The sequence below is a fragment of the Petaurus breviceps genome, unplaced genomic scaffold (assembly GCF_028583685.1).
Source record: "Petaurus breviceps papuanus isolate PSGF00001 unplaced genomic scaffold, PetGlider_PUasm1.0 91041, whole genome shotgun sequence".
Taxonomy (NCBI): Eukaryota; Metazoa; Chordata; class Mammalia; order Diprotodontia; family Petauridae; genus Petaurus; species Petaurus breviceps.
Genome location: NW_027187400.1, coordinates 36,284,224 through 36,310,921, shown reverse-complemented (window position 1 = coordinate 36,310,921; position 26,698 = coordinate 36,284,224). Strand labels below are relative to the sequence as shown.

At 46.2% G+C, this 26,698-nt stretch overlaps 1 protein-coding gene and 1 long non-coding RNA gene across 7 annotated transcripts in view; one reads left to right on the top strand and one right to left on the bottom strand.

The window, feature by feature from the left end:
• The window catches only part of LOC138153893 (uncharacterized), a 354,866-nt gene that overhangs the window by 40,005 nt on the left and 288,163 nt on the right, over positions 1–26,698 (bottom strand). The gene's annotated exons all lie outside the window — the stretch shown is intronic.
• The window catches only part of PLCH2 (phospholipase C eta 2), a 352,788-nt gene that overhangs the window by 214,546 nt on the left and 111,544 nt on the right, over positions 1–26,698 (top strand). For all 5 annotated transcript variants that reach the window (XR_011166493.1, XM_069078304.1, XM_069078301.1 and 2 more), the window contains 3 exons: positions 14,353–14,499; positions 20,195–20,431; positions 22,770–22,906. Coding sequence is in view for 4 of the 5 variants with exons in the window: in XM_069078304.1 (XP_068934405.1) it covers positions 14,353–14,499; positions 20,195–20,431; positions 22,770–22,906 (521 nt within the window). In the remaining variant the exon portion in view is untranslated. The remainder of the gene's footprint in view (positions 1–14,352; positions 14,500–20,194; positions 20,432–22,769; positions 22,907–26,698) is intronic.

The following is a 26,698-nucleotide window of genomic DNA, read 5'->3' as shown; positions in this document are numbered from 1 at the left end:
CTCTCTCCCTCTCCTCCTCCCTCTCTCTCTCCCTCTCTTCCTCCCTCCCTCTCTCTCTCCCTCTCCTCCTCCCTCTCTCTCTCCCTCTCCTCCTCCCTCTCTCTCTCCCTCTCTTCCTCCCTCCCTCTCTCTCTCCCTCTCCTCCTCCCTCTCTCTCTCCCTCTCCTCCTCCCTCTCTCTCTCCCTCTCTTCCTCCCTCTCTCTCTCCCTCTCTTCCTCCCTCTCTCTCTCTCCCTCTCTTCCTCCCTCTCTCTCTCTCCCTCTCTTTCTCCCTCTCTCTCTCCCTCTCTTCCTCCCTCTCTTTCTCCCTCTCTCTCTCTCCCTCTCTCTCTCCCTCTCTTCCTCCCTCTCTCTCTCTCCATCTCTTCCTCCCTCTCTCCCGATAGATAGATATAAATAAATAGATATAGATAGATATAAACACTATCTGTACATGCACAGATATGTATATATGTGGTAATTCGGAAATAATTAGCAGAGGGAAGGCACTAGAATTAAGTGGGATTTGAAAAGGCTTCCTGTAGAAGATAAGGTTTGGCACTGAAAGAGAGCCAGGAAAAGCAGGAGGTGGAGATGAGGAGGGAAAGAATTCCAGGTATTGGGGACATGGGGAGACATGGGGGGACAGCCAGAGAAAGTGCCTGGAACCCAGAGACGGAGTGTCTTGTTTGTGAACCAGGAATGAGGCCAGGGTCACTGGAGCAAAGAGTACATGAGTGGGGAAAGGAGGCATAGGATGTTGGAAGAGTGCAGAGGTAGGAGGGGGCCACGTTACAAAGGGCTTTGGATGCCAAACAGAGGGTTTTGTGTTTGATGCTAAAGATGATAAGGAACAACCAGAGGTTTACAAAGGACTTTGCTCATAACCTTATGAATTCCAGCAGGTATTGTAGGTACCATTATACCCACTTTTCAGATGAGGAAACTAAGGATCAGAATTATGTAAGCTTCTTGAGGGCTAGCAATGTTTCATTTTTGCCACTGTATTTCCAGAGCCTACCAAGCCCACCACCTGCCGTGTGCTTGAATTCAATTGACTTGCATCCAGGTTGCTGTCCCTCCCCCACTCTCCAACTTATCGATGTGATGCTCAGAGTTGAACGCAATGGCCTGGGGATGGTCTGACTGGGGCAGAAGACCACTGGACTATACTCCCTTATTATTCGAAGTCCTTATGCCTGCAGCCCGCAGTCACCGTAACTTTCCCAGTTGTCAAACCAAATTGTTGATGCTCAGTGAGCTCACAGTTCACCAAAATCCTCAGACCCTTTTCGGATGAACTGCTTTTGATTAGTTCATCAATAAGCATTTGTCGGTCACTGACCACATGCCAAGCACTGTGCTGGTACAAGGGCAACAGAGACAAGAGTCTTGTCTTTGGGAATTCGAGCAGCCATTCATAAGGTGTTCATGAGTCCTTGTGAAATATCATTTGTTTTGGTCCTTGGTTCTAGCCTGATTTGGGATCCCCTGTGTATGGGGGGGGGGGGGTGGTGAGGGTTTCCTCAGCTGTAATAAGTTTTGGCTCATGGGAAGAAGGGAAAAGACTTTCCCAATTATTCACCAGAGGAGTTTCCCAGCCTTTCTGCCTTTCTGCCTGTGCCTAGGTTTGGAACTTGAAAGGCAGGGAGTGAGGTTGGCATCTTGGGGAGGGACTTAGGCTTTTCTCTGGTAGAAGGGGCTGGCAGCAAATCTCACAGTTTGGTCTACTAATTCTTTCACTCACCCTGTGTTTCCCTGCCCAGCAGACTCTAGGGCCCAGAAGGCATCATCCACCCTGGGGATGGGGTAAAGGTCACTGAGTCGGGGTTAAAATCTCCAGGACTTCTCTCTCTGAGCTGGGGGAAGGAGTGAAGGGATGGTCAGACAGTTCACCAGAGGAGGCCTGGTGATTTAGTAACAGACACAGAAGAGCCTAACATCCAGGGTGGGAGCTATTTTTTGAGGGGCAGGGTATGACGGGGTGACTTCCTACCTCTAATCTTTATGTCTTACTAGTCAGGGTGTGGAGCAGGTGGAAGCCTCTGGGGGCCATGAAACTGACTCCTCCATTTCTCCCCATTCTGGTCCTGATGCTGCCAGTTCCAAGGCAGAAGGAGACCAGATCGTACCCCTCTCAGGGAGTGAGAAAATGTGGCAGATTTTATCTAGGTTCTGTAAGTACCACCATCGAGGCTTTGAGAATCTGCTGTGTGATCCCTGTGAGTATGAAAGAGGGTGAAGATGAGAGAAAGTGGAGAAGGAAATGGCTAGTCCAGTGATTCTTAACCTGGGGTCTGGGTATAAATTCCAGTGGATCCATGAACTCAGATAAGAAAAAAAATTACATCTTTATTTTCGTTATAACCAATTTCCTTTGTAATTGTATGTATTTTATTTTGTGCATTTAACATTTTTTTCTCGTGATCTCAGGATCTTTGGCTTCACCAGATTGCCAAAGAGGTCCATGATACAAAAAAAAAATGGTTAATGAACACCTGCCCTAGGCCATCATTGTCCTTTGTTATTAGTGAAAATGTGCTGAAAGGAATAAGGCATGAAGCCCAGTTTGGCCTGAATTCATTGTTCTCCTTTTTAGACTGAACGAGTCAATTGGCTGCATTCCTTGGGATTTACTCTACATTTTGACAATGAGAAAGGGACTTACTGAGGGCATTACCCAAGCAGAAAGATAGATTGAAGGGTGGGAGCAGAGCAAAGTTGGTTAGGGGTAGCCTGTGCCTGTCTATGTCTATGAAGACCCTCAAAGTGGAGAGCAAGTTTACCAAAACAAACTTCAAGGCTTTCGTAACAAGCCATATCATAGTTGGAAGAGTTTTTAGAGACCACTTGACCAAACCTCCCATTTTATAGAGCAGAAAACTGAGACCCAGATAAGGGAAGATACTCAGGTCAAATACAGACAGCTAGTGAGAGGGCAAATCAGTCACTGCAACCCAGATATTTGGACTCTGTCCCAGGCACTTTGCATGTGTGAACCATCTAACTCAGGACACCCCTGTCCTGTTCCCTGGCCTTGGAGACACTGGAGCCATGGGGTATTGGGAAGGAAGAAGTCTCCCTGACCCTCCTTTTTCTCCTCCTGATTTCCTCAACCAGAGTTTCCACAGCCTAAATCCTCTGACAGGCTGGGGCTGGAGCCAGAGTTATGGATTAGTGTGTAGGAGGATTTGGGATTTTGGTTAAACGTGGGTCAGGAGGGGGTGGGAGGGAGCTCCCATGTAGTCCTTCGCTCGACCAGGCAGTTGTGAAAGTAGAGGGATTTGGCTGTTTCTTTGGGCTGTGCCCTTTCTTCCTGACCCACTTCAGCAATGGAAAGAGGACTGGGACAGGCTTCAGCATCAGGAAAAGGAAGTCCAGCCAGGCATGGGAAGGCAATGGGTTGAAAGGAGTTCTCCCATCCCCCAACAGTAGAGACAATATTGGGGGGAAGCAGCCGGTACCTCGAGCCCTGACCAGGCAGAGGCATGCACGGGCAGAAGAAGAGGAGAAAACCTTTGGGGCCGACTCTTGGGATAGTCTGAAGGATTCAGGACACTTGTTCTACTGTCTGCTTCTTTTGAGTAATGCCAGTGACCTTCAGTAACCTGGTACAGACGGGAGCAGCATTTTATAGGAAGAGGAGCAGAAATGAAGCTGTTTGACCTGGGACCTCTCCTCTAAGGGCTCAGGCACATGCTGAGGTTTCTTTTAAGGAAATGTTGAATTTTTGAATGGAGTCTTTGAGAAGCATGGTAGCCTTTGACTGGGGGGACTCAATAAGCCTCAAGGGTGAATAAGGGCAAAGATGGTTCTGGGCAGTTCCAGGGGGAAGGTGGCAGGATGGTACATCTGCTGTCCCAGCCTTTTGGTCTTCCCTTGCCTCGGTGACCTGGTGACTGACCTCCCATCACTTTGCTCTGGCTGAGAGAGGTGAACTATTCTACCTTCCTGACATGGCTCTTGGCAAGTCTCCCTCACTTCCAAACAAGGGAACGGTGGCCTGCTTGGCAAAGGAGTTTCTCTGGGTCGGAGGGAGCATCGTGGTGTCCCCAAAGTGGAGACTAGGCCAGTTCGGTAAGAAGGGGAAAACCCAACCTCCTTGGGTTTAATGGGATGGGCACTTTGGCTTGAGTACAAAATAGCACAAAACAAAACTTTGTATGTCAGTACAAAGTAATGATACCTAACATTGGGATGGCACCTAGTTCAATCCCTCTCATTTTATATATAAGGAAACTGAGTCTCAGCATCCCAAGGGAAGAACATAGCTTTGGAGGGGGAGGTAGAAAGGAAATGTTGAGTTTCTCTAGAGAAGGACCCTGGGCCCACATGCCCCTGGAGTGCTTGCCCCTTCTCTGACCTGGCCTGGGACACCTTTTAGACCAGCTGGTCTTTTTCCAGTGACAATTTCTACTTGCTGAACCTTGGACCTTCTTCAGAGCAGATTTCCCCAGAGAGAATTCCTGATCCCCTCAGCGAATATAATCCCTGGGTTTATCCCAGCCTTACTGGGAGCATTTCGATATGGTTTGTGGTTTCCAATATATTTTTCACAAATAAGATTTTTTTCTCCTAGCCACCAATAGATAGTCATTTTTCCCCTAACCTATATATGTGGCTTCTTCTCCCTCCCCCCTTCCTTCCTTGAGTCAACATTCTGAGTTTTATCTTGACCACCAATAAGCTTTATGTAGAAAATGAAATCTCTGAGCTTCAGACTGAGAGTTAAAGCTAGAAGCTCTATGGTACAGGCAGCAAGAAATTCCTTGTTCTTTTCTGGGGGACAGTGAAAGGATTGAACTGCAGGGAATCAGGAGAGGACAGTTGGCTTGGTCTGGAGGCCAGAACACAGGCCTGGGCTCATGGGGAAGCCTTGTTTTCCTACATGTGTACTCTTGTCTGGAGAAATGGAGTGGCGCTTGCTTGAAGACTTTCTCCAAACTTAGGAATTAAGGTCCAGTTACAAGGAGGGAACTGAAAATAGAGAGCCCTATAGAAACTCCTTAAATCCTGGTCCAGGCTATTCTAGTCCTGCTTGGGTAGCTGTATGAGGAGGAATCGGGGTCATGCAGGGATTCTTGACCTGAGGTTCACAGACCCCCACCAAGGGGTCCATCGATAGATTTGTGACCTTGGGTAGGGAAAAAAACTATGTCTATATATCAAGGTCTTTGTCTTCCTTATAATTACCCATTCTACTGCATTTCCCTGTCTCCTGGTGAATACCTGTCACTGTATAACTTGATTTACATTGAGACATGAGAATGTATTCATCTTCTTTGGAGTTTTTTTAATAATTCTGGCAGTCTATCTCTTGTCCCTGGACCAGCCACCTCACCTCTTGCCCTGCCTTAATCTTCTCCTCACCCTCTCCTTGGGCATACTATCCTCACCTGGAGATTTGTGGAAACCCTTTAAATCTGAACCCCTTAATTCTAAGAAATAGTCCATAGGCTTCCCAAGACTGCCCAAGGGTCCATGATCCAGAAAGAGGTAAAGAATCCTTAGAGAAGAAAGCAATGAACTGAGTCCCAAAAGATTTGGGTACAAATTCTGAGCCAGCTATTTCCCATTCAATTTTACAGACATTTATTAAGTGCTTATAGTGTTCCACGTGCTAGATGCTGAGGCTACAAAGACCAAGAATTCACCCATGCCTGCCCTCAAGGAGCTTACATTCCATTGACTAATACCTGGTATTTATATAACCCTGTAAAGTTTGTGAAGCCTGTCTTTGCCTCACAAGCAGCAGGTGAAATGGATAGGAACAGGAATAGTGACTAGATCTGTGATTTCATTGGCTTAGAAAATTCTCAGGTGAAGAAGCTCTACCTCTCCTAAGGTAAGTCAGCACCTGCATTGGTAAAGAGGTAACAGTTTAGTCTTTCAAAGTCTCCTAGAGCACTCAGACAGTATGTCAGAAGCAAGGTTTGAACCCAGGTTTTCCTGGCTACATAATAAGCTACCTCTTATGATTCAAGAAACAGATACCAGCATCCCCATTTTCAGATGGGGAAACTGAGGCATAGAGACTTTAAGCAATTTGCCCATAAAGTGGTGCTCAGCTAGCATCAGAGGGGAAATTCAAGTCCAGATCTTCTGGACTCCAATTCTGATGTTCTTTGAACCAACCACCTCACCTCTTGAGTTGGGTTCTCTAACATGGCATCTGTAGAAGGAGGGTATTTGGATGATCTCTCTAAGTGACATTCTGGGATTCTGGGATCAGATGCTAGTGAGTCTGGTTGTCTCTGGGGTTTCTCCTCTGGCCAGAGTTGGGATAGAGAGTTCTATGCTAATGAAATCCAGATCCTTTATCCTGACCCTCAGTCAGGATCACTAGGTCTCTTAGCAGTGCCCAGGCTGAGCCCAGAGCCCAACCCTCATTACCATGTTATTATATGGAAAGTTATACAAATTGAATCAGCTCAGCCAGCAGCAGAGGGATTAGACTTTAGCTACAATCTACAAGGTGATTGATTCTGCTGGAAGCTGATCCCTTCTACCCCCTCCACTCTCCCATCCTCTTTCTCAGCATCAGCTACCTGCCTGGGGGCTGCATAGCTTTAAAATAGACTGTGACTGCCTGGCTCTGTCCATGGTGCTTCTCTCTTATGGCTAGCAGTGGAGGGGGGGCAGTGTGTGTGGGGGTCCAACCTTGAATGAAGGTTGGCAGGGGGACTCAGTTCTTCAATGCTGTTCATTGAGACTTGTAGGATCAGTGACTCAGAGCTGGAAGGGATGTTAGGGCTTATCCAATTAAACCCCTTCTTATTACAGATGGGGAAACTGAGGACCAGCAAGTTTGACCAAGACCACAATGGTATTGTGTGTCACAACCAGAGTTCAAACTCAGATCCCTATCTCTAAACCATTTTACATACGAGGAAACTGAGTCAAACAGGGTTAAAGTGACTTATCCAAGGTCACACAATTAGTAAGTATCTGAGGTCAGATTTGACCTCAATCCACACCCACCACTCTATCCATTTCACCATTTAGGTAACAGTACAAGAGCTAATCACTGCATACCAGCAATCTAAGATGGGACAGGATACTCCCTGTGACAGGGGCTAAATGAGAGATTCAGATAGTCAGGAGTGAATGGACTTGGAGAAGAGATTAAGGTTTACTGGGGAAGAATTCCTTGAAGAGGTAGAATTTGAAGGAAGATAGATTTCCCTAGGAGGTGAGGAGAAGGAAGGGTATTCTAGGCAAAGGGGAACCAATTGAGGAGAGTCACTGAGGAGGAGAGTATATGTCTATCTGGCTGAGGAGTTACACCTTGCTCTAGGGGTAGGAGGCACCCTTCCCCCACCCAGTGGTCACCTGGGGCAAGAAGAGCCTGTGACCAGGCTGGCAAAATGCCTCTCTGGTCGGCTTCCTTGTTCATCCTTGTTAGTTCTTTTGTCCTTTGAGTGGTCATTGCCATTGGGGATTGAGGAATAGGGAAGAGTCTTTGATTGATCACTTTCTACAGGAAGCCACATAAATGTAGTGCCTTTTAATTATTTTCTATTTATCCCATATATCGCTTGACTTGTTTCTTTGCATGTTATCTCTCCCATTTGATTATAAGTTTCTGGAGGGTAGAAACTGTCTTTTGCCTTTTTGTAAACTCAGCTCTTAGCACAGTGCCTGAAACATAGTATACCATTAGTAAACGTTAATTGATCAAATGTCCATAAAGAATAATCAGCTCTCTAGGTTAGTGCCCTCCCTAACCATAGAAGTCCTAACCTTCCCCTGGGGTTCTCTTACTCAGGCCCATGGAGAGCCTGGGATGGGGAAGAAGGCTCTGGCAAATCTGGACCAACCTTTGTAGTCTTGTCTAATAAGTTCCCATCACCATGTCCAGGCTGTCCCTTCTACCTTTCATTTCCACCTTCCAGATTTCCTGGCTTTCTCTGAGACTCACCTTCTTCAGGAGGCCTTTCCTCGTCCTCCAAGCAGCTAGTACCTTCTCCTCCCAGGTGACCTTCCATCCACTCTCAATTCATCTAGTAGGCACATAGTTTGTATTAGACTATAAGCTCCTGGAGGGCAGGGTCTTCTTTTGCCTTTATTGATGTCCCCAGCACTTGGCAGAGGGCCTGGCATGTGAGAAACCCTTAATAAATGCTTGTTGACTTGGCATGGAAGGAATATTTTGAGGTCATCTAGCCCAAATCTGCCTCTCCCCCATTTCATAAAGGGAAGTTTGAAGTAGAAGACCTCAAAAGAATAGTAGAGGCAGGCACTCTGTGCTCCCTCCTATTGCCAAGTAGGCAGCTAGATAGTGCCCAGAGTGCTCGACCTGGAGTCAGGAGGACCTGAGTTCAAATCCAGCCTTATACATATACTAGGAGTGTTACTCTGGGCAAGTCATTTAACATCTACCTCAATTTCCTTATCTGTAAAATGGGAATAATAATAATAATAACACCTACCTCCCAGGGTTGTTGTGGGGATCAAGAGGGCTTATATATGTAAGGTGTGCTTGGTACCTTCGGTACATTGGTACTGAAAGAAGCAATGAGATGAGGAAGGGTGAGTGGAATGATTCAGGGCAATTTTGAAGCTTTCGCGGAAAGGGCAGAAGGTAGGATAGGATTTTAGGTAGGAACTTACCATAGTCATAAGCTCATAGTTCTAGAGCTTGGTGAGGGAGAGCCTCAGATATTCCTAATCTAACCCCTTCATTTTACAGATGAGGAAACTGAGTCCTGGAGAATCTAATCCATCTTATTTTTTTAAATAATTATTTATGTTTTGTTTTTATGTCACTTTTATGTCTGAAAGAAAACAGGTTGTCTTCGATCCCCTCCCCACCTAACTACCATCACAAAGGACAGGAAGCACATTTTCTCTTTTTTTCCTCTGGGTCAAGTCGTAATCCTTTTCATTTTACAAATGGGGAAACTGAGGCCCAGAGATGGGAAGGTGGCTTGCCCCAGATCCCTTAGAGGCCTGTAAGCCCCCACTCCCAGGTGAAGAGTGGCTGTCAAGTTGCAGGCCTGGTTGTCTGCCAGGGCTCAGGAAGCTCCAGCTGCCTCCATGGGCACATCTGCTGAGAGCCAGGCCCAGGGTAGGCACTCCTTTGGGCTCTAGCCCCATCCGCTTGAAATCAGGAAGACTCGTCTTCATGAGTGCGAGCTGCGCACTGACAAAGGCACTCCCCCGGCAGCCTGTTCTCGCTGTTTCAGCAGCTGCTACTTTGTGAGTCCGGTGTGTGTGTTTAATAACCTTTTTGATGTTAATTTTTAATGTCTCTGCCGTCCTGAGTAACGGCCTCATTTGAAAGCAGTTTGTACTCGAAAATGCCTTTCTGAATTATTTATGGGAAGATGGCTCAGTCAGCAAGATGCGCTTTTTGGGGGGGAGGAAGAGGCAGCTGATGTGTAGTAGAAAGGTGTAGGAATTTGGAGCCAAAGACCTAGATTCTAATCCAGTCACTGCTTTCATCAGTCAGCCACTCAAAGAACAAGCAAGTATTTATGGAGGCCTTACTAGGCGTGGGGTATTGTGTGTGCTGAGCCCTGTCAATACAAATAAAGACAAAAGGAACCACTGGGTCAGAGCAGGTGGGACCTTAGAGGCCATTGAGTTCAGCTTTCTAATTTTACAGTTAAGGAAACTGAGGCCAAGGGAGTTAAGTGACTTCCCAGAGTTTACACAGCTAGTAAATATCTGAGGTGGGATTTGAACTCAGGACTTCCAGATCAGAAGTCCAGTGCTCTAACCACTACCCCACACTATTTTGCTGTATATTATTGGACATCTCACTTCTCTCTGAGCCTCAGAGAGGGTTTAGATGAAAGCCCTGAATGAAGTGTCCTTGAGTCCAGGAAGGGGAACAGAGCCTCCTTACCTAGTGAGGTCTTTGGACAGTTTCATGACTTATATCAGCTGATCAACAAGTATTTGTTTGTCTGAATGCAGTAAGAGGAAGAAGAAAATAGGAGGAGTCTAGATTCTGGGATATGAGTAGGGCTCTGCTGCTCAATCATGGTATTGTTTTCCCTTCTCTGGGCCTCAGTTTCCCCTCTTCTGGAAAATTCACTAGTATTTTGTTCCAACCCAGCTTTATAATAATAATATGTGTGTATACATACATGCATGCATATACATACACATACACATATACATACACACATACATATACATACACATACACATACACATATATATATAGTGCTCAGGACAGCTGGGTGATGCAGTGGATAGAACGCTGGGCCTGGAGTCGGGAAGACATGAGTTCAAATCTGACCTCAAGACACTTACTAGCTGGGTGACCCTGGGCAAGTTGCAAGAAAACCCCAAATATGGTCATAAAGAGTCGAATGTGACATGACTGAACAATGACAGCATGTGGTCCTTGAACACGTCAGGCACCGGGCTGAGTGTTCCACAACTGCTATCCCTCACAGCAGCCCTGGGAGGTAGGTGCTGATGAGGAAACCGAGGCTTAAAGCGTTAGATGATTAGATGAGGGTTGCAGGGTTCTGTGAGAGATTACAACAGGATGTGTTCAGTCTCCAAGTCAGCGCTCAGTTTGAGGTTAGGAATTCAGAGGAGAGGGAGATGGATGTGGATCTGAGTTGGGTGGGAAGGCGTGCTGTCAGACCCTAACGACTTGGGAAGATTTGGACTCCACATTGTGGAGCAGTGAAGGAGCACTGACTTTAAAGTCTAAGGACCTCAACTCAACACCTGCTATTGCCACTTGGTACCTGGGTGATCGGAGTAAATCATTACCCTTCTGGGACTTGGTTTCCTCCTCTGTGAAATGAGGTTTTATTGTTGTTCATTTATGTCCAATTCTCCATGACCTCATTTGGGGTTTTCTTGGCGGAGATACTGAGGGGTTTGCCATTTCCTTCTCCAGCTCATTTTACAGATGAGGAAATTGAGGCAAACAAGGTGAAGTGACTTGCCCAAGGCCATACAGCTAGTATCTGAGGTCAGATTTGAACTCATGAGAATGAGTCTTTCTGATTCCAAGCCCAGCGCTTTATGCAGTATGGTGCCACCTTGCTGCCCCCATAAAATGAGGTAGGTTGGTTCAGAAAACCTCCTTCCATCTAGAGCTAGGATCCTATGGTTCTGTCTCACCTTTCATATCCTGGTCCAGCCCCCACCTAGAAAGCTCAGCTCTGTGCCAAAGGCTGTGGGATAATGTCTGTATTTGCATTCTAGACCCAATTGTTATATGTTCTGGCTGTTATTAGAATGATCCCGTTCCCTCCCCCTAAAAGATGTCCTACCCTGTCATCTGTGTTTAAGCAGCACCCTGATGTCTGTAGAGTATCCTGTGCTATGGGATAAGACTCACTACTGGTCGTCCCTTAAGGAAGTGGCTTGATTTCTTTTGTGCCTTAGTTTTTTCATCTGTGAAATGGGGATGATAACACTTGCCCTCTCCTATAGGATTGTTGGGAGGAAAGAGTTTTTATATATCTTAAAGCACTAGGAAATTGGAAATGGAAGCTGCTGTAATTATAGACCTTGTGGTACAGGATAATGGATGGGGCCCAGAGAAGACTGGGAAAATGAAAGTGACTCTGAATAGCGGATTAGAGGAAGGGAGCACTGGGGAGTGGTCATACTCTGGGACTAAGAAAGGAATCAGAGCAGACTAATAATGAAGCCTCTTGCCCACCTCCTGACAGAGAAGTAATAGCAGATTGATGAGATGCAGATGATATGAGATACAGAATTGTTGGGTTTAGCCAATGAGGGAATTTCCTTAATTTGTTTTGCTTGTCTATTCTTATCTGTTATAAGGATTTTTCTTTTCAATTTTTTCTCATATGGGAAGGGTGCAAGGGAGAGAAAATAAATGCTTGTTAATTGAAAAATAGAGTGGGGAAAAAAGACATCTATCCCTACTTGTCCACCCCTAGGGAGGTGAGGTGGCCTGGGAGCGGGACAGTGGTGGCTTCCCCATGGTAGGTAGTAGTGGTAGAGTAGATGTGCACCTTAAGGGACTGGGTGGAAAACCTCAGAGCTGAAGGACAAACAGTGGTTATTTATTCCAACCCATTGTTCATACAGATGAGGAAACTGAGGCTCACAAGAAATGGAATGGAATGGAAGAGTTAGAGTTCTGGTGGGAGTATAAATCATAGGATCCTAGCTTTGAAGCTGGAAGAAACCTTGCAATTCATGTGGCTTAACCTCATAGAAGAAGTCACAGCATCCAGGTGGGGATCTGGACTCCAGATCCAGTGTTCTTGCCGTGTGGTACCAAAGGAAGGCTCGGCTGTTTGGCTCATGTGGCAATAAACCAAGCACTAAACTGAGAATGAAGAGCACAGCCTTGGGGAGTACTTCCATTGGTTCAGGGACATGGGGGTAAGGGAAGTTCTTCAAAGAAAGAAGGCAGATGTGTGAGATGAACTCTGAAATCCTATGCCTTTAAATCCAAGGAAAGACAGTTGATAGAAGGAGGGGACTGGTCCCTGGGAGCTAAAGTAACTAACAGGTCTGGACAGACTTGGGGTCTGGCGATGGTGGGAAGCTTGGAATTCCCTTTGAAGCCCTATGCAGCTTGGGTCCAGGGCTACCTGGAGACCTTCTGTGCTCTCTGCCCCATCCCAGAGAATGGTTATAGTATATAGAATAGACTGCCATGGAGGGGTGCAGATTTTGGGAGGGAGAGCTCCCTCCCTCTAATATGCTATTCAGTAACATCTCGGGAGGTACAGACACAGGCATCTTTGATTGTGTCTTCTAGAGATGCTTAGCAGTGGGGGAAGCAACTTTTTAAATGAGCAGAATTGGAAAGCCCATTGAACTGGGAATCGGGAGATCTGGGTTCAGGGGTTAATGGGGCTGCTGATAGATATCTGCATTCTTTCTCAAATGGGATGTTGGGAAGCGATGAGATAATAGATATAGAAGTCGATTGAAGTTTGTCACAGGGATTTTGTTTTTCTTGTTTTCTCAATGTGAAATGGGAATAAGATGGAGAAGAGGGAGATTGTGAAAATAAAATTTATTTTTAAAAATATATTGAAAAATGTTAAGTAAATGTAAACATTGGCCATCAATATGCTGGGAGGGGGAAAATTTGGTTTCTTCAATTTTTTCTCATGTGGAACCTCTCCACCTGTGCAGATAGCCACTCACTGTAACTTAACACGATAACAACTCACATTCATGGCACTTGCTGTGTGCTGGGCACTGTGCTAAGTGCTTTACAAGTATGTCTCATTTGATCCTCCTAACAACCTTGGGAGGGTAGATGCTATTATTATCCCCATTTTGTAGATGAGGAAATTGAGAAAAACAGGTTAAGTGACTTGCTCAGGGTCTCAGTGTCTGAGGCTGAATTTGAATCCACCTCTTCTTGACTCCAGACCCACTATTCTTTCCAATGTACTATATTAAAGCTTCCAAAGTGTTTTACACACATTCTCATCGGAGCTTCCAAACATACCTGGGAGATGGGGATTATTTCCATTTTACAGATGGGTTACCTAGCTTGTAAGGGGAGCCAAGTGGTGTCGTGCATAGAGTGCCAAGCCTGGAGTCAGGAAGACTCATCTTTCTGAGTTCAAATCCAGTCTCAGACACTTATCAGCTGTGTGACCCTGGACAAGTCACTGCACCCTATTTGCTTCAGTTTCCTCACCTGTAAAATGAGCTGGAGAAGGAAACAGTGAACCACTCCAGTATTTTTGCCAAGAAAACCCCAAATGGGGTCACAAAGAGTTGGACACGCCTGAAACAAGTGCATAACAACATAGCTAGTAAATGTCGGAGGCAGGCTTTGAACCCAGGCCTTCTTGTCCTCCTGCTGTAGCTGCCAAAGGCCCTGTAGGATGCCCCCTCCTCTGAGAGGGTGGGGCTTGCCCACTGTTACACCACTGTGTATCAGAGTCAGCACTTGAACCCAGATCTCCCCAGCTCCAAGCCTGGCTCTCCAGCTACTCTCCCATGCTTCCTGCAATTAATAGAAATTTAAACCATTGAGAAAATCCTTGGAAGGTCTGAGACCTTAGGGGCCATCTAGCCCTGTCATCTCATTTTACAGGGGAAACTGAGGTCCATGAAGGAGAGGGAAGTCCCAAAATGACTTGGCATAACAGATATTTTTGGAACATGGGTGCCCAGACCCATAATCTTATGCCATTTACCTGTCTGAGGATGAACTGTCAAAAGCTCCCATGGTCTAGCAGTCAGACAGCCTGGGTTCCAATCTCAGACTTTTTCCCTAGTTGTGCAACTCTCAGCAAATCAGTTCACTACTCTGGCCCTCTGTTTTCCCCTCTGAAACAGAGGCAGGGATTGAACTAGATGACCTCCAAGATTCCTTCTGGCTCTTAAGTGTGAAGGTGAATGACTGACACTGACCTTCTCTGTGCCCTCTCTCTGTGTCTCTAGTGGAAAGATGCATCAGTTCTATGCAGGCCGGGACTCAGATGGTCAAGCTTCGAGGCGGCTCTAAGGGATTGGTTCGCTTCTACTACCTGGACGAGCACAAATCGTGCATCCGTTGGCGGCCATCGCGGAAGAATGAGAAGGCCAAGAGTAAGTCTAAGGCCTGCCTTTCAATTTGGGTCAATCCTGACTGCTAGGGAATTAAGTCTTCTCCTTCCTCTTCCCTCCAACAAAGTGGTCATCCTTGGCTCTGACCCTGCCCTCCAGGCAGGGAATGAGGAGGTGTTTATCCAGAGGAGTCCTCACAGGGGCCTCTTCACAAGGGAAGGTAGGACTACACTAGCCCTGTAATACAGGACCTGGCCAACTTTTGAGAAGTAGATAGATTCTGCATTGTGATGGAAGCCTCCAGCTCAAGAATGTTAGACCTCAATAGAAGGTGACCTTTGAGATCGTCATAGATTCAAGGAAGGACCTTGGAGGCCATCTAGTCCAACCTTCTTACAGTTTATATGAGGAAACAGACCTGGGGGGGTGATGGGACTTGGTGCAGCTTCCCATAGACAGTAAGCAAGGACTGTATGCTTTTATGTGTGTATTCCTTATTGCCTAGGACAGTGCCTGGTGCATAGTATGGTTAATAAATGCTTGTTTGAAGTAATAATAGTTGGCTTCTCATTGCATCTGTGTAAGCTATCTTATATTCATTATCTGTGACTCTTCCAGCTCTCAAACATGGGATGTGATTTTGTCTATGTTCCTGGTATGGAAACTCCCTCCACCTGTGAAGATCAGCAATTTGTCTGTAATTTAGTGTTGCTTGGGGGCCCTGAGAGGCCAGATGACTTGCTCAGGGTCATCCGGGCACGTACGTGTCAGAAGTGATATTGGAACTGAGGTCTTTGACTCTAAGCCCTCTAACCTCTTACAGGAGGTGACACCATTATGATATGAAGAAGCCAAGTGAGGGGAGTTTCTTTGTGTGTTCATAGCAATAAAAGCAAGAGCTGGGTTTGCACTGTCTTCTTTCGGGCAGCTCCCAGTGACGGGAGGGATGGAGAGCAACAGCTCCAAGCCTGCTGTGCCCCTAACCCATCTCTCCAGCCCTATAATCCCCTTGCTTACAGAGGAGCTAATTTACAGGTTGCTAGTGCCTACTTCCTGTTACCGTCCTCCTAGAAGCCAGAGCAGAGGTGGATAGATAAAGCTAGTCATGCGATTTGAGGAGGCTAAAATTGGCCCCAGAGCTTTCTGTGATACCCCTTCCAAAACCCCTGCTTCCAACCCCCCAACACACCCACACATAACTCAGGCTTCAGAAGAAAGAAAGACAAAGGATGGAGAGCAGCTCGACAGTGTCTTCCAAGGAAGTTAGGGTCAAGCAGGGCCAGTTAGCTTGCTTTTCTAGCTACTTATTATAGTCAAAATTCTAACATTCAGCCACAGGAACAGCCAGAATGAATCCATCTTTCATAACAGGTTCTTACACTTCCTGAAGAATAGGTGTTTCTTTCTTCCATTTCTCTTTCCCCTTCTTTTCTCCTCTTCTCTTTCTCTCCTGCCCTTTCCCCTCTTCTTCCCTCATCCTCTTTCCTATCTTTGTTCCCTTTTTCTTCCCTCTTCTCTTTCCCCTTCCTTTCCCTTTTATTTTACCTCTTCTCTTCCCACGTCTCTTCCTCTTTGTGTTTTCCCTTTCTTTTCCCCCTCCTCTTCCCCTTCTTCATCCCTTTATCTTATTCCTTCTCTTCCTCACTTTTCTTCCACTCTTTCACCTTCTCTTCCCCCTTTTCTCTGTCCCTCTCCTCCTTTCTCTCCCCCCTTCCCCTTCATCTTGCCCCTTCTCTTCCCCCTCCTTTGTCTTCCCCCTTCTGTTCCCTCTTCCTTTCTCCCTTCTCTGCCCTTTGTGTTGCTGCTTCTGTTCCTCCTTTTCTGTTTTTCTTTGTCTTCCCCCTTCCATTCCCCCTTCCTTTCCCTCCCTCTCTCCCCCCTTCCCTTTCCTTCCTTTCCCTAAGACTCATCTCTTGAGTTCACCTTTCTTTCCTGACACTTAAAATGCTATTTGCTTCAATACTTCCAGGATCCTTGAGTGACTCTGTCCAGGTCTGCCCTCCACCATCCCTGTTTCCAACTCATGACCAAACAGGTAGTCTTGGAGAGCATGTAGGACTGAAAAATCTATCACCTTGAGACATCTCCTTGGGACTTGAATCTCTAGACTTAGCCAAGTTGGTCCTCAGACCCAGCACTTAGCCTAGTGCCTGGCACATAGTAGGTTTGTTGACTTGATTCAAACAGCAAGTGTATAGCCCAGCAACAAAACTTTTCAAACCATTGACCATTTCAAAGTCTATGCTTCACTCCCGTAGCCTTCAAGAGCCCTCCAAAGGTTCCTGCCATGACATGCCTTGAGGAGGCATGAAGCTTAATTCAAGGCATGGAACACTGGCCTTGGGTCAAGAGGACCTGGGTTTGAAGCTTGTGTTGGACACTTACTAGCAGCTGTGTGACCCTGCCCAAGATGCTTCTAGGATCTTAGAACCAGGATCATGTAGCTGAAAAGGAGGCCAATCCCTTCATTTTAGATGTGGAAACTGAGGCTCAGGGTGATTAAGGGACTTTCCCAAAATCACAGGGACAGGAATTTGAACCCAGGTTTCCTATAATGTCTCCCAGCACATGGTGGTAGGGAAGGGTAAGCAATTCAATACAAATTTTGGCAGTCTTGAGTGGTGTGATGTCTAGAGTATGGGGCCAGAAGTCAAGACCTTCGAAGCTTGCTTTAGACTCACTAGCTATGTGATGCTAGGAACTAACCTCTGAGCCTCAGTTTCCTCCAAACTAAAATGGGGATAATTATATGACCTCTCTCACAAGGGTGTTGTGGAGAGCAAGTGAGGTCATGTATTAAGCACTTGGCAGACTTGAGGGCTGAGAACTCACTGGTGTGGGCACCCAGCCCGGCCCATCTTCCTCTTTGCATCCTGCTCAATCCTTACCTTAGTGCCCCCAGGGACTCTCCCACCAAGTATACCTTTTGGACGACAGACCTTCCTCCTCTAGGCCTTTATTCCCCTTACTTTATTCCCTTACTTTTATTCGTGATATGACAACAATAACAGCAAAAATGGTTGTGTCACCCCCCGAAACCTGGGAGTTGTAATAGACCCTTTACTAGAACCTGGGCTAAGATTAGAGGAAGGAGCTGACTAGAAAAGCATAAAAGAGTCAGCCCTGGGCCTCGGTATTCCTTGTTATTGGAAAGATGGATGGCTCCCCTGTCATCTAGCCCAGGAGAATTACATGGCCCTGGAGGGGAGATTTATGTGGGGCTAGAACTCAGATGATACGATTGGTTTTTCACTGCTGACTCTTCTGGTCTCAATTTTTTTCTCTCCTTCCTCCCTTCTGTCTCTCTCCTGACTCTTCCCCTCTCTCTCATCCTCCCTCCATCCCTCAATTTCTCTCTCCCTCTCTCCCCACTCTTTCCACCTCTTCTATTCTCTCTGTCTCTGTCTGTCCCATCTGTCTCTTTCTCTCTCTGTCTCTGTCTCTCTCTCCTTCCTCCCTCCCTTTTCCTCCCCTTTTCTATTTTTTCTCTCTCTGTCTCCTTCTTCCCAACTCTCTCTTCCTCTCTTCTATTATCCATCTTTTTCTGTCTCTTTTGCTGTCTCTCTGTTCTCTCTCTCCTCTTCTATTCTGTGTGTGTCTATCTCTCCATGTGTCTCTGTCTCTCTGTTTCTCTCTCCCCCTCCCTGCCTTCCCTCCCTCCTCTTTCTCTCCCTCCCCTCTCTGTCTCTCTCCTTCTCTCCATCCCTCCCTCTCCCCTCTTTCTTTATCTCCTTCCCTCTCCCTCCCCTCTCTCTTTCTTTTTCTCTCTCTTCCCCTATCCCCTCTTTCCCTCCCTCTCTGTGTCTCTCCCTTTCCCCTTCCCTCCCTCTCTCTCTCTCTCCCTTTACCTCCCCCATCCTGTTCTTCCTCTCCCCACCATGTTGCTTCTCTAGGAGTAGCTGGCCTCCACTTGCTGGATTCACCAGTCCCTCTGTCCCCTGGCCCAGCAGCCACAGAGCAAAGGCAGCCCTGCTGCCCATCTCATGCTAATAACTCTGAAAGGAGAGTGGCCACTTCTTGGCTGGGAAGGGGGGCTGTGGTGCTGACCTGCTTCTCTCTCTGCTGCCTATTTCTCTTAGCACAGGGCTTCCTAGGGGCCAGCTCATTGGTTCAGAGGCTGGATGGCTTCTCATTCCCAGACAGTTGTATCCAGAGATTCTCGTTCCCATTTTCCCCATGATGTTGCTTGGCCCATGTCAGGGCTGAGGGACCTACCACCAGAAAGAAGAGGGTTCTGCTGGGGAAGAGCATTGGTAACCTGAGCTGCTCTTCTCTTCTCTCCCTAGAGATGCCCCCCATCCGCCCATCTCCCATCAGAGTCCTTCTTTCACCCAGCTTTGACCCCATCTGAGCCCCAGTTGGGAGGGGAGGGCAGGGATAGGAACAGAGAAGGGATTTCTAGGCCAGGTCCCCAGCCCAGAGCCTGGATCTGACTCAGGGCAGGAGCTGGAAGATCAATAAGGCTAACCCCTCAGGTCTCCTGCCTCCCTGGGCATCTAACACCACCTTGACCCTCAACTACCCTAAGGCTGTGGGGACTCAATTTCAGGCTTATTTAGGATGGATTTCAGGGCAGGAAGGGACTCACTCGCTGTGTGACCAAGGATTGTTAGTCAGTGCAATCAGCCATTTATCCAGTACTTGATGGAGAGGAGGTATAGTGTACTGGTCTTCTTGTGAGGAGAACCTCGATTCAAAGCCCACCTCACATACTGCTTCAGTCATTCTGGGCATATGATGTCATCTCTCTAAGCTCCTCTTCTGTAAAAAGGACAGGATAATGAGAGCACCCACATCCCAGGGGTGGCTGTAAGCATCAGATGAGACAAAGTGCTCTGAAGACCTTAAGGCAAGATAGAAATCTGTGCTTTCATAGGGTTCAATCTGGAATGGACCTAATCCAATCCCCCACATTTTACAGGTGAGGAAACTGAGGCCCAGGTAGCTCAGGTGACATGAGCAAGGTTTCATGATGGGATTTGAACCCAGATTCTCCAGTTCCAAATTCTATTATCTTCCTGCTTCATGACCATATTGTTGATTATTATTACTGGTTTGTAAAGAATATTTCTAGGGGGTTAGGAGAGGTGGGGGCAGAGGGGTGGAGAAGAAAGTCTGGATAAAACAGTCTCTGTCTTCACAGAGTTTATAGCCTAATTAAGGGGAGTTGAGTCATCTACATAAATAAAAATAATGCACAAAATTCTATAAATTCTCAAGAGAGATGAAAAATGCTATGTCATATGGGAGGGGAAAGATGGCCACCAAGGGGAGGGGGCCAGGGAGAGAATCAGGGCAAACTTTCTAGAGGAGGTGGCATTCATTGCCCAGCATATATTTCTAAGCAGTTTGGTCTAGGTGAAATCCACCCCCAATTCATTCCAGCAACCCTCTTTTTTTGAGTACCCGCTATGTACAAGGATGCCTCCTGCAGGACATTGGGGATACAAAGTTACTGATGATTCTCCCTGGCATCCAGGTGATACAGTAAACATAGTTCTAGACTTGGAGTCAGGAAGTCCTGAGTTTGAATTCTGCTTAGGTGACTCTGGACAAGTCACTTCATCTCTGCCTCTGTTTCCTCATCTGTCAAATGGGTTAATAATATCACCTACCTCCCAGGGTTGTTGTGAGGATCAAATGAGATAACGATTGTAACAGAACCAAACCAGACCCGCTTTGCTACACACAAATGCTGACTCACTTTTCTGACCTTCCTCCCTCCTCTCTTCCCCAGTCTCCATCGACTCTGTCCAGGAGGTATGTGAAGGAAAGCAGTCAGAGATTTTCCAGCGCTATGCTGATGGGAGCTTTGACCCCAACTGCTGCTTCAGCATCTACTATGGGGACCACATGGAGTCACTGGACCTCGTGTCCTCCAATGGAGAAGAAGCTCGAACCTGGATCACAGGCCTCCGGTACCTGATGGCAGGAATCAGTGATGAGGACAGTCTGTCCAAACGCCAGAGAACTCGTGACCAATATCCTTTGGAACTGGACTTGGGGGTGGGGTGGGGAAGGAGTAGCTGTAGAATCTGTGGATGGATGGGGATTTTCAGGAGGCTGTCTATTCCAGTCTTCTCCTTCCCTGCAGATTTAACTTCATCTTCGAAGACCTCAGTTCATGTTGAAAGGCAATGTGGTAGAGAGCAATGAACTTGTTTCCCCCAGTAGTCTGTGAGCTTCTTGAGAGCAGGGGCTGGGATTTTTGTTTTGTTTCCCTTTCTTTGTATTCCCAGAACTTAGCAAAGTTCTTTGGCACATAGTAGGCACTATATCTATCCATATAGATATATATATATCACTATAAATATATATATATATAAACTATCTATATATATCACTATATATATACTATCTACATATGTATCACTATATCTACCCATCTATCCATTCATCCATCCATCTATCCATCCACCCATCCACCCATCCATCCACCTATCCATCCATCCATCTACCCATTCATCCATCCATCCATCCATCCATCCATCCATCCATCCATCTATTTGTCTATCCATCCAGCCATATAGATATATAGAAATAGATATTTGTTGACTAACTAGACTTGGAGAAAAAAAAGAGATGGGTTTTAATCTCATTTTTGACACATTCAAACTCCGTGACCATGGGCAGGCCACCTCAATTCTCTAAACCTCAGTGTCCTTATTTATAAAATGGGGCTGATCATACATACCTTACAAGGTTGTTCTTAAGATAAAATGAGATAATGATGGAAAGCTTTTGGCAAACCTTGGAACATTCTCTAAATGTCAACTGTTTTCTCAAGTTCCAATTATGCCAAGAATCAGCCCTGTGACCTCAGGCAAGGTACTTCTTTCTGGGTCTCTATAAAATTTGGGAGTTGGACTAGATAATCAATAAGTTTCCTTCTAGATCTTTTTAAATAAATGAACGTAACCCACCAATAATGATAATATTTTAGAGTTGAATGGAACCTTAGGGAAGTTCCTGTTCAATTTCTGCATTGCATAGATGGAGAAACTGAGGCACAGAGAGGGTTGTTAGCAGGAAAATCTTCCTAGCAATTAAAGTAGAATGGGGAAGAAGAGATCCCTCTTGGTAGGAGGTCTTTAAGCACTGACTATTTCTAGGGCATGCCATATTGAGTATTCTTTGGTATGGGTTGCTGGCTATTGAGTTTCCTTCCATTTCTTTTTTTCTTTTCTTTTTTTTTTTTTAAAGCAATCAGGGTTAAGTAACTTGCTCAAGGTTACACGGCCAGTTATTTCTGGGTGTGGTGCTGAGTGTCTGAGCCTGGGATTCGATCTCCAGGTCGTCCCAACACTGGAGCCAGTGCTCTTACTCGCTGAGCCACCTGGCCGCCCCTAAGCAATTGGGGTTAAGTAACTTGCTCAAGGTTACACGGCCAGGTGTTTCTGGGTGGGTGCTAAGTGTCTGAGCCCGGGATTCGATCTCCAGGTCTTCTCAACACTGGAGCCGGTGCTCTTACTTGCTGTGCTACCTGGCTGCCCCCTCCTTCCATTTCTAAAATCTCTATTATTCAGTGATGGTGGGAGAGAGGCAGCATCTCATAGTAGATTGATAACTAACCTCAGAGGTGGAAAGGCCTGGGTTCAAGTCTTATTTCTGACTAGTGGCTTTGTGACCCCAAACAAGTCACTTAAACCTCCTAATGCTCTGAGTACTCTAGTAGGATTGTAAACCGCAGAGAGGATGTCAACTTGTACTGGTACTGGTAGAGAGGGAGTTTTCTCCTCTGGGAATTCTCTAATCCATGAGATTATAGGTCCAGTCCCTATCTCTATGAATATGGAAGACCCAAGGCCCAATAGTCAGTAGAATTGGAGTCTTCTGACTGACTCTGACTCCAATCAACTAATCAAACAAACATTTAAGTGCCTACTATGTGGCAGGTACTTTACTAGGCACTGGAGACACAAAGACAAAAAATGGAACCATTTCTACTCTCAAGGACGTTACATTCAAACTTTCAGGAGAGATAATATGATAGTTTGCTTCTCCTACACCACACTGCCTTTCATCTGCCTGAGAAAATGTTCCCACCCTGTATGGGATGGGGTTGTTGTCTCAGGTCCCCTTCTACCCCCACCCTGAGAATCTAAGATTGGACGTCAAGGCCCAACAGCCTCTATGTCTGCTCTGCCCAGGTTTGGGCCGTGGAAGTGAGGAGGGCCTGGGGGGTGAGATGGCCCAGGGAAGGGATTGAACCAGGAAGAGTGTTTGGGTCTTGAGCCACATTAAGGGATGCTAGTGGGGGCTGGGCTGGGCCAGGCCAGATCAGGCCAGCTGTTGTGTGGCCCCTAACTCAGCCTCAAAGTGGCTGAAGCAGACGTTTGACGAGGCAGATAAAAATGGAGATGGCAGCCTGAGCATCAACGAGGTCCTCCAGCTCCTTCATAAGCTGAATGTGAATCTTCCTCGGCAGAAGGTGAAGCAGATGTTTAAGGTGAGTCAGCAGTGGGCCCTGGCAAGGGCAGGGAGTCTGGGGGCAGTGCAGGGGAAGGGTAGAGGGAAGCAATGATCTTCTGGGGCTATCTGCCTGCTGAGTCTTAGTCTTGGGGGGGAATGTGGGGAAGGGAGAGGGTCACACCTCATTGCCTTACAAATGTCAGCAAAGCTGGAAACCAGCACCTTCCACTTGCAATTATCCAGGCTGTTGAACAGCAATGTGGCTCACCCAGGAACTGTCTCCTGCGTGGGATCCCTTATCTTGTACTTAGCTCTGTACATGTGGTCCTCCCCAATGCACCAACCCCAGTACAATGGAAACTCCTTGGGAACTGGACCTGTTCCTCTTTTATCTTTGTAGCCTGTGAACCCAGCACAATCCCTTGTACCCACCCATCAGTCAGTCAACAAGCATTAATTAAGCTCTTACTATATGTCAGGTGCTGGGAATTCAAAGAAAAACAAGACCAGTCCCTGCCCCTCAAAGAGCTTACATTCTAATTGGGGAGACACCATATAAACAACTAGATAGAAACAAGATCTATCCAGAGTAGATGGGAGAAGGGAAGGGAATAAGCATTTGTAAAGTGCTGTTGTATGCCAGGCTATGTGCTAAGAACTTTACAAATAATATCTCATTTTGTGGAAGGTGATATCGAAGGGAAGGTATTAGCAGCAGCAGGGACTGGGAGAGGCTTTGTGGCAGAAGGTGGGATTTGAGTGGAGTCTTACAGATGCTAGGCAGAATGGTGTAGGAGAAAACAATGGTCGGTTTTAAGTTGGAGAACCTGGGTTCAGATGCCAGCTCTACCATCTACTGTAACCTGGATCTTGGGAAAATCTCTTAAGGGTCACAGATTCAACACTTCATTGAAGATGATGAATGAAGTGTTGAAGACAATATTGGATTTTATACAAGAAGAAAGAGAGAGAGATTGATTTTGTCATTGAATCATTTCAGTCGTGCCTGACTCCCTGTGATCCCATTTGGGGTTTTCTTGGCAGAGATACTGGAGTGATTTGCCATTTTCTTCTCCAGCTTAGTTTTTACAGATGAGGAAACTGAGACAAACTGCATTAAGCATCTTGCCCAGAGTTGCAGAGCTAGTAAGTGTCTGAGGCTGAATTTGAGCTCAGGAAGATGAGTCTTCCTGACTCCATGGCTGGCACTCTATCTGCTTCACCACTTAGCTGAAAGACAGAGAGACAGAGATAGAGACACAAACAGATAGAAACAGACAAAGATAAAGAGACATACAGAGACAGAGAGACAGAGACTGAGACTAATTGACTGATTGATTGATTTAGAGTTTTGGAAAGGACCTACAAGGCCATCTAGCCCAGCTTTCTCATTTATTAGAAGAGGAAATTGAGACCTAGAAAAATGAAGCAGAAAAAGTGAGCCTTGGGGCGGCTAGGTGGCGCAGTGAATAGAGCACCAGCCCTGGAGTCAGGAGGACCTGAGTTCAAATCCGAACTCAGACACTTAACACAAAAACTAGCCGTGTGACCTTGGGCAAGTCACTTAACCCCAATTGCCCTCCAAAAAGCAAAAAAAAAAAAAAGGAAAGAAAGTGAGCCTTGACCCCAGACCTTCTGATTCCAAATCTAATGTTCTTTCCACTGCCAAATGCCCGTTTTCTCGGTCTCCGATTCCTCTTCTGCAAAACAAGGGAAGCTTTAGACTAGTTTCCTTCCAGCTCTGGATCTCTTCTTGTTAGATGCTGAATACATATTTGTGGATCAGAGCTGGATTTTGATGAACTAGCAGATTCTCCTTCCTAACAATATCAGGCTTAAACAAGTTTTTCTATAGGTTCTAATTTCATGAACTAATTTCTGGGGGAGTTGAAGAATGGGCTGTCACAGGGAAGAGGGATTATCTTTGTTCTGCTTGGCCCCAGAGGACTGAACTAGGAGCATGGGAGGGAGGTTGCAAAGAGGCAGATTTGGGTTTGAGGTCAGGAAAAAACTTTCTAGCAATTATAGCTCTCCCAGCATGCAATGGGCCACCTCCAGAAATAGCCAATTTCCTCTTTACTGGAGGTCTTTGAAGATGAGACTCGATATGCTGTTGTAGAGTTTTCTGACATGTGGATTGGGCTATGAGGTCGCTTCCAACTCAGACATTCATGATTTTGCTTGAAAGGAAGCCCAGAGATTGGGGGCCAAAGCAGAATGGTATTTAAATCTCTGTGGAGTGAAAAGGGTTCGTTAAGAGCAGCAATTCTCCCCTGTAAGAGGACAGGAGAGGTCCTGACTGGGTGGAAAAGAGAAGGCCTAGGTTCCCTGAAGTCAGCAGATGATATCACAGAACTTCAGATGATGGTCTGACCCAGTAGGATGGACCAAGCTCATGCCAATTGGTAGTCCTCGAGGAACTGTAAACGTCACATGTCCTTCATTGTTTGTGACTTAAAAGCAGGTGGAGAGAATGGATTGGGTTCACCATGACGCTCTGGATGGAGTCTTAGATGTGGGGGTAGGACAACCTGGTTTGCAATCCTGTCTCAGACATCTACCATGTCATTTTGACATTTCATCATCACTTACCCACCATATGTGATCAGTAGCCTAATCTGATCATTCCTTTCCTCATGAGGCATTTGTCCTCTTTGCTTTACTTACGCTCTAATTCAGGCCCACGCTATCTCTCACCCAGGCTATTACAATAGCTTCTAATTCATATTCTTGCCTCCAGTCTCTCCCTGATCCAATCTATCCTTCATTCATCTGCCAAAGAGATTTTCCTGAAGCATAGATCTAATCACATCACTTCCCGACTCAATAAGCTCCAAAAGTCTCCTGTTATCTCTAGGAACAAATTAAACTTCTGTTTGGCTTTGGACCCTTCCAATCTTCCCAGTCTTCTCATTCTAGGCTCTGCTTATGTGGTGTTCCATCTCCCATCACCATGCCTTTGGACTTTCTGGATTGCTTTCCTTCCTAACCACCGCTCCTTAGAATCCCTGGCTTCCTCTAAGATTCAGCTCAAACCTGAGCTTCTTCAGGAGGCCTTTCCTGGTCCCACCTACCCCTCAGAGACTATTGCCTCACTTCAATTCATGCACCAGTCAAGACATCATCTGGGAGGTCTTTAGAACAATGACAACATTGACTTCCCACTAAGACTTCCTTGTGCCTCCTCTGAAGGTCTGGATCTTTTTATGTGTAAGGTGTCTTTCCCATTAGAGTATAAACTTCTTGAGGGCAGGAATTGTTTTCTGCTTGCCTTTGCCATCCCACTGCTTAGCAAAGTGCCTGGATTATAGTAAATGCTTAATAGAGTGCTTGTTAGATCATGAGCAAATCATATTATTTCTCTGAGCCATAGTTTCCTGTCCTGTAGCTTCTTTTTATCTATGTTCTTAAGTGCTCTCCAATCTTTCTGCCCTCAGGCTGAGCTCCCCTAAATAGAAGCTGTTTCCAAATCTCTTTTCCAAGTTGTAATTGGCCCAGTTCTCACCTGATGACTGGCTGAAGGCTGGAAGGGCTGTTGACTGACCCAGCCATGGAGGGAGGGTGGGGTTTGCTTTGAGGGGAAGAGAGTGCTGGACCATACAGCACAGAAACAGGATTCAGGGTCAGCAAGAGAGAGTGAAAAGAATGATGAATTTGAATCAGAAGAACTGGATTTAAATTCTAGTGCTGCTGTGTTCTTTCAGAAAATATCAGGACCTTAGAACAGGGAATGTTCAAGCTGTGAGAGTCCTTAGTACAAGGAATGTCAGGACTGGGAGGGGCCTCAGAACACAGAATGTCAGAGCTGGGAGGGCCCTCAGAACACAGA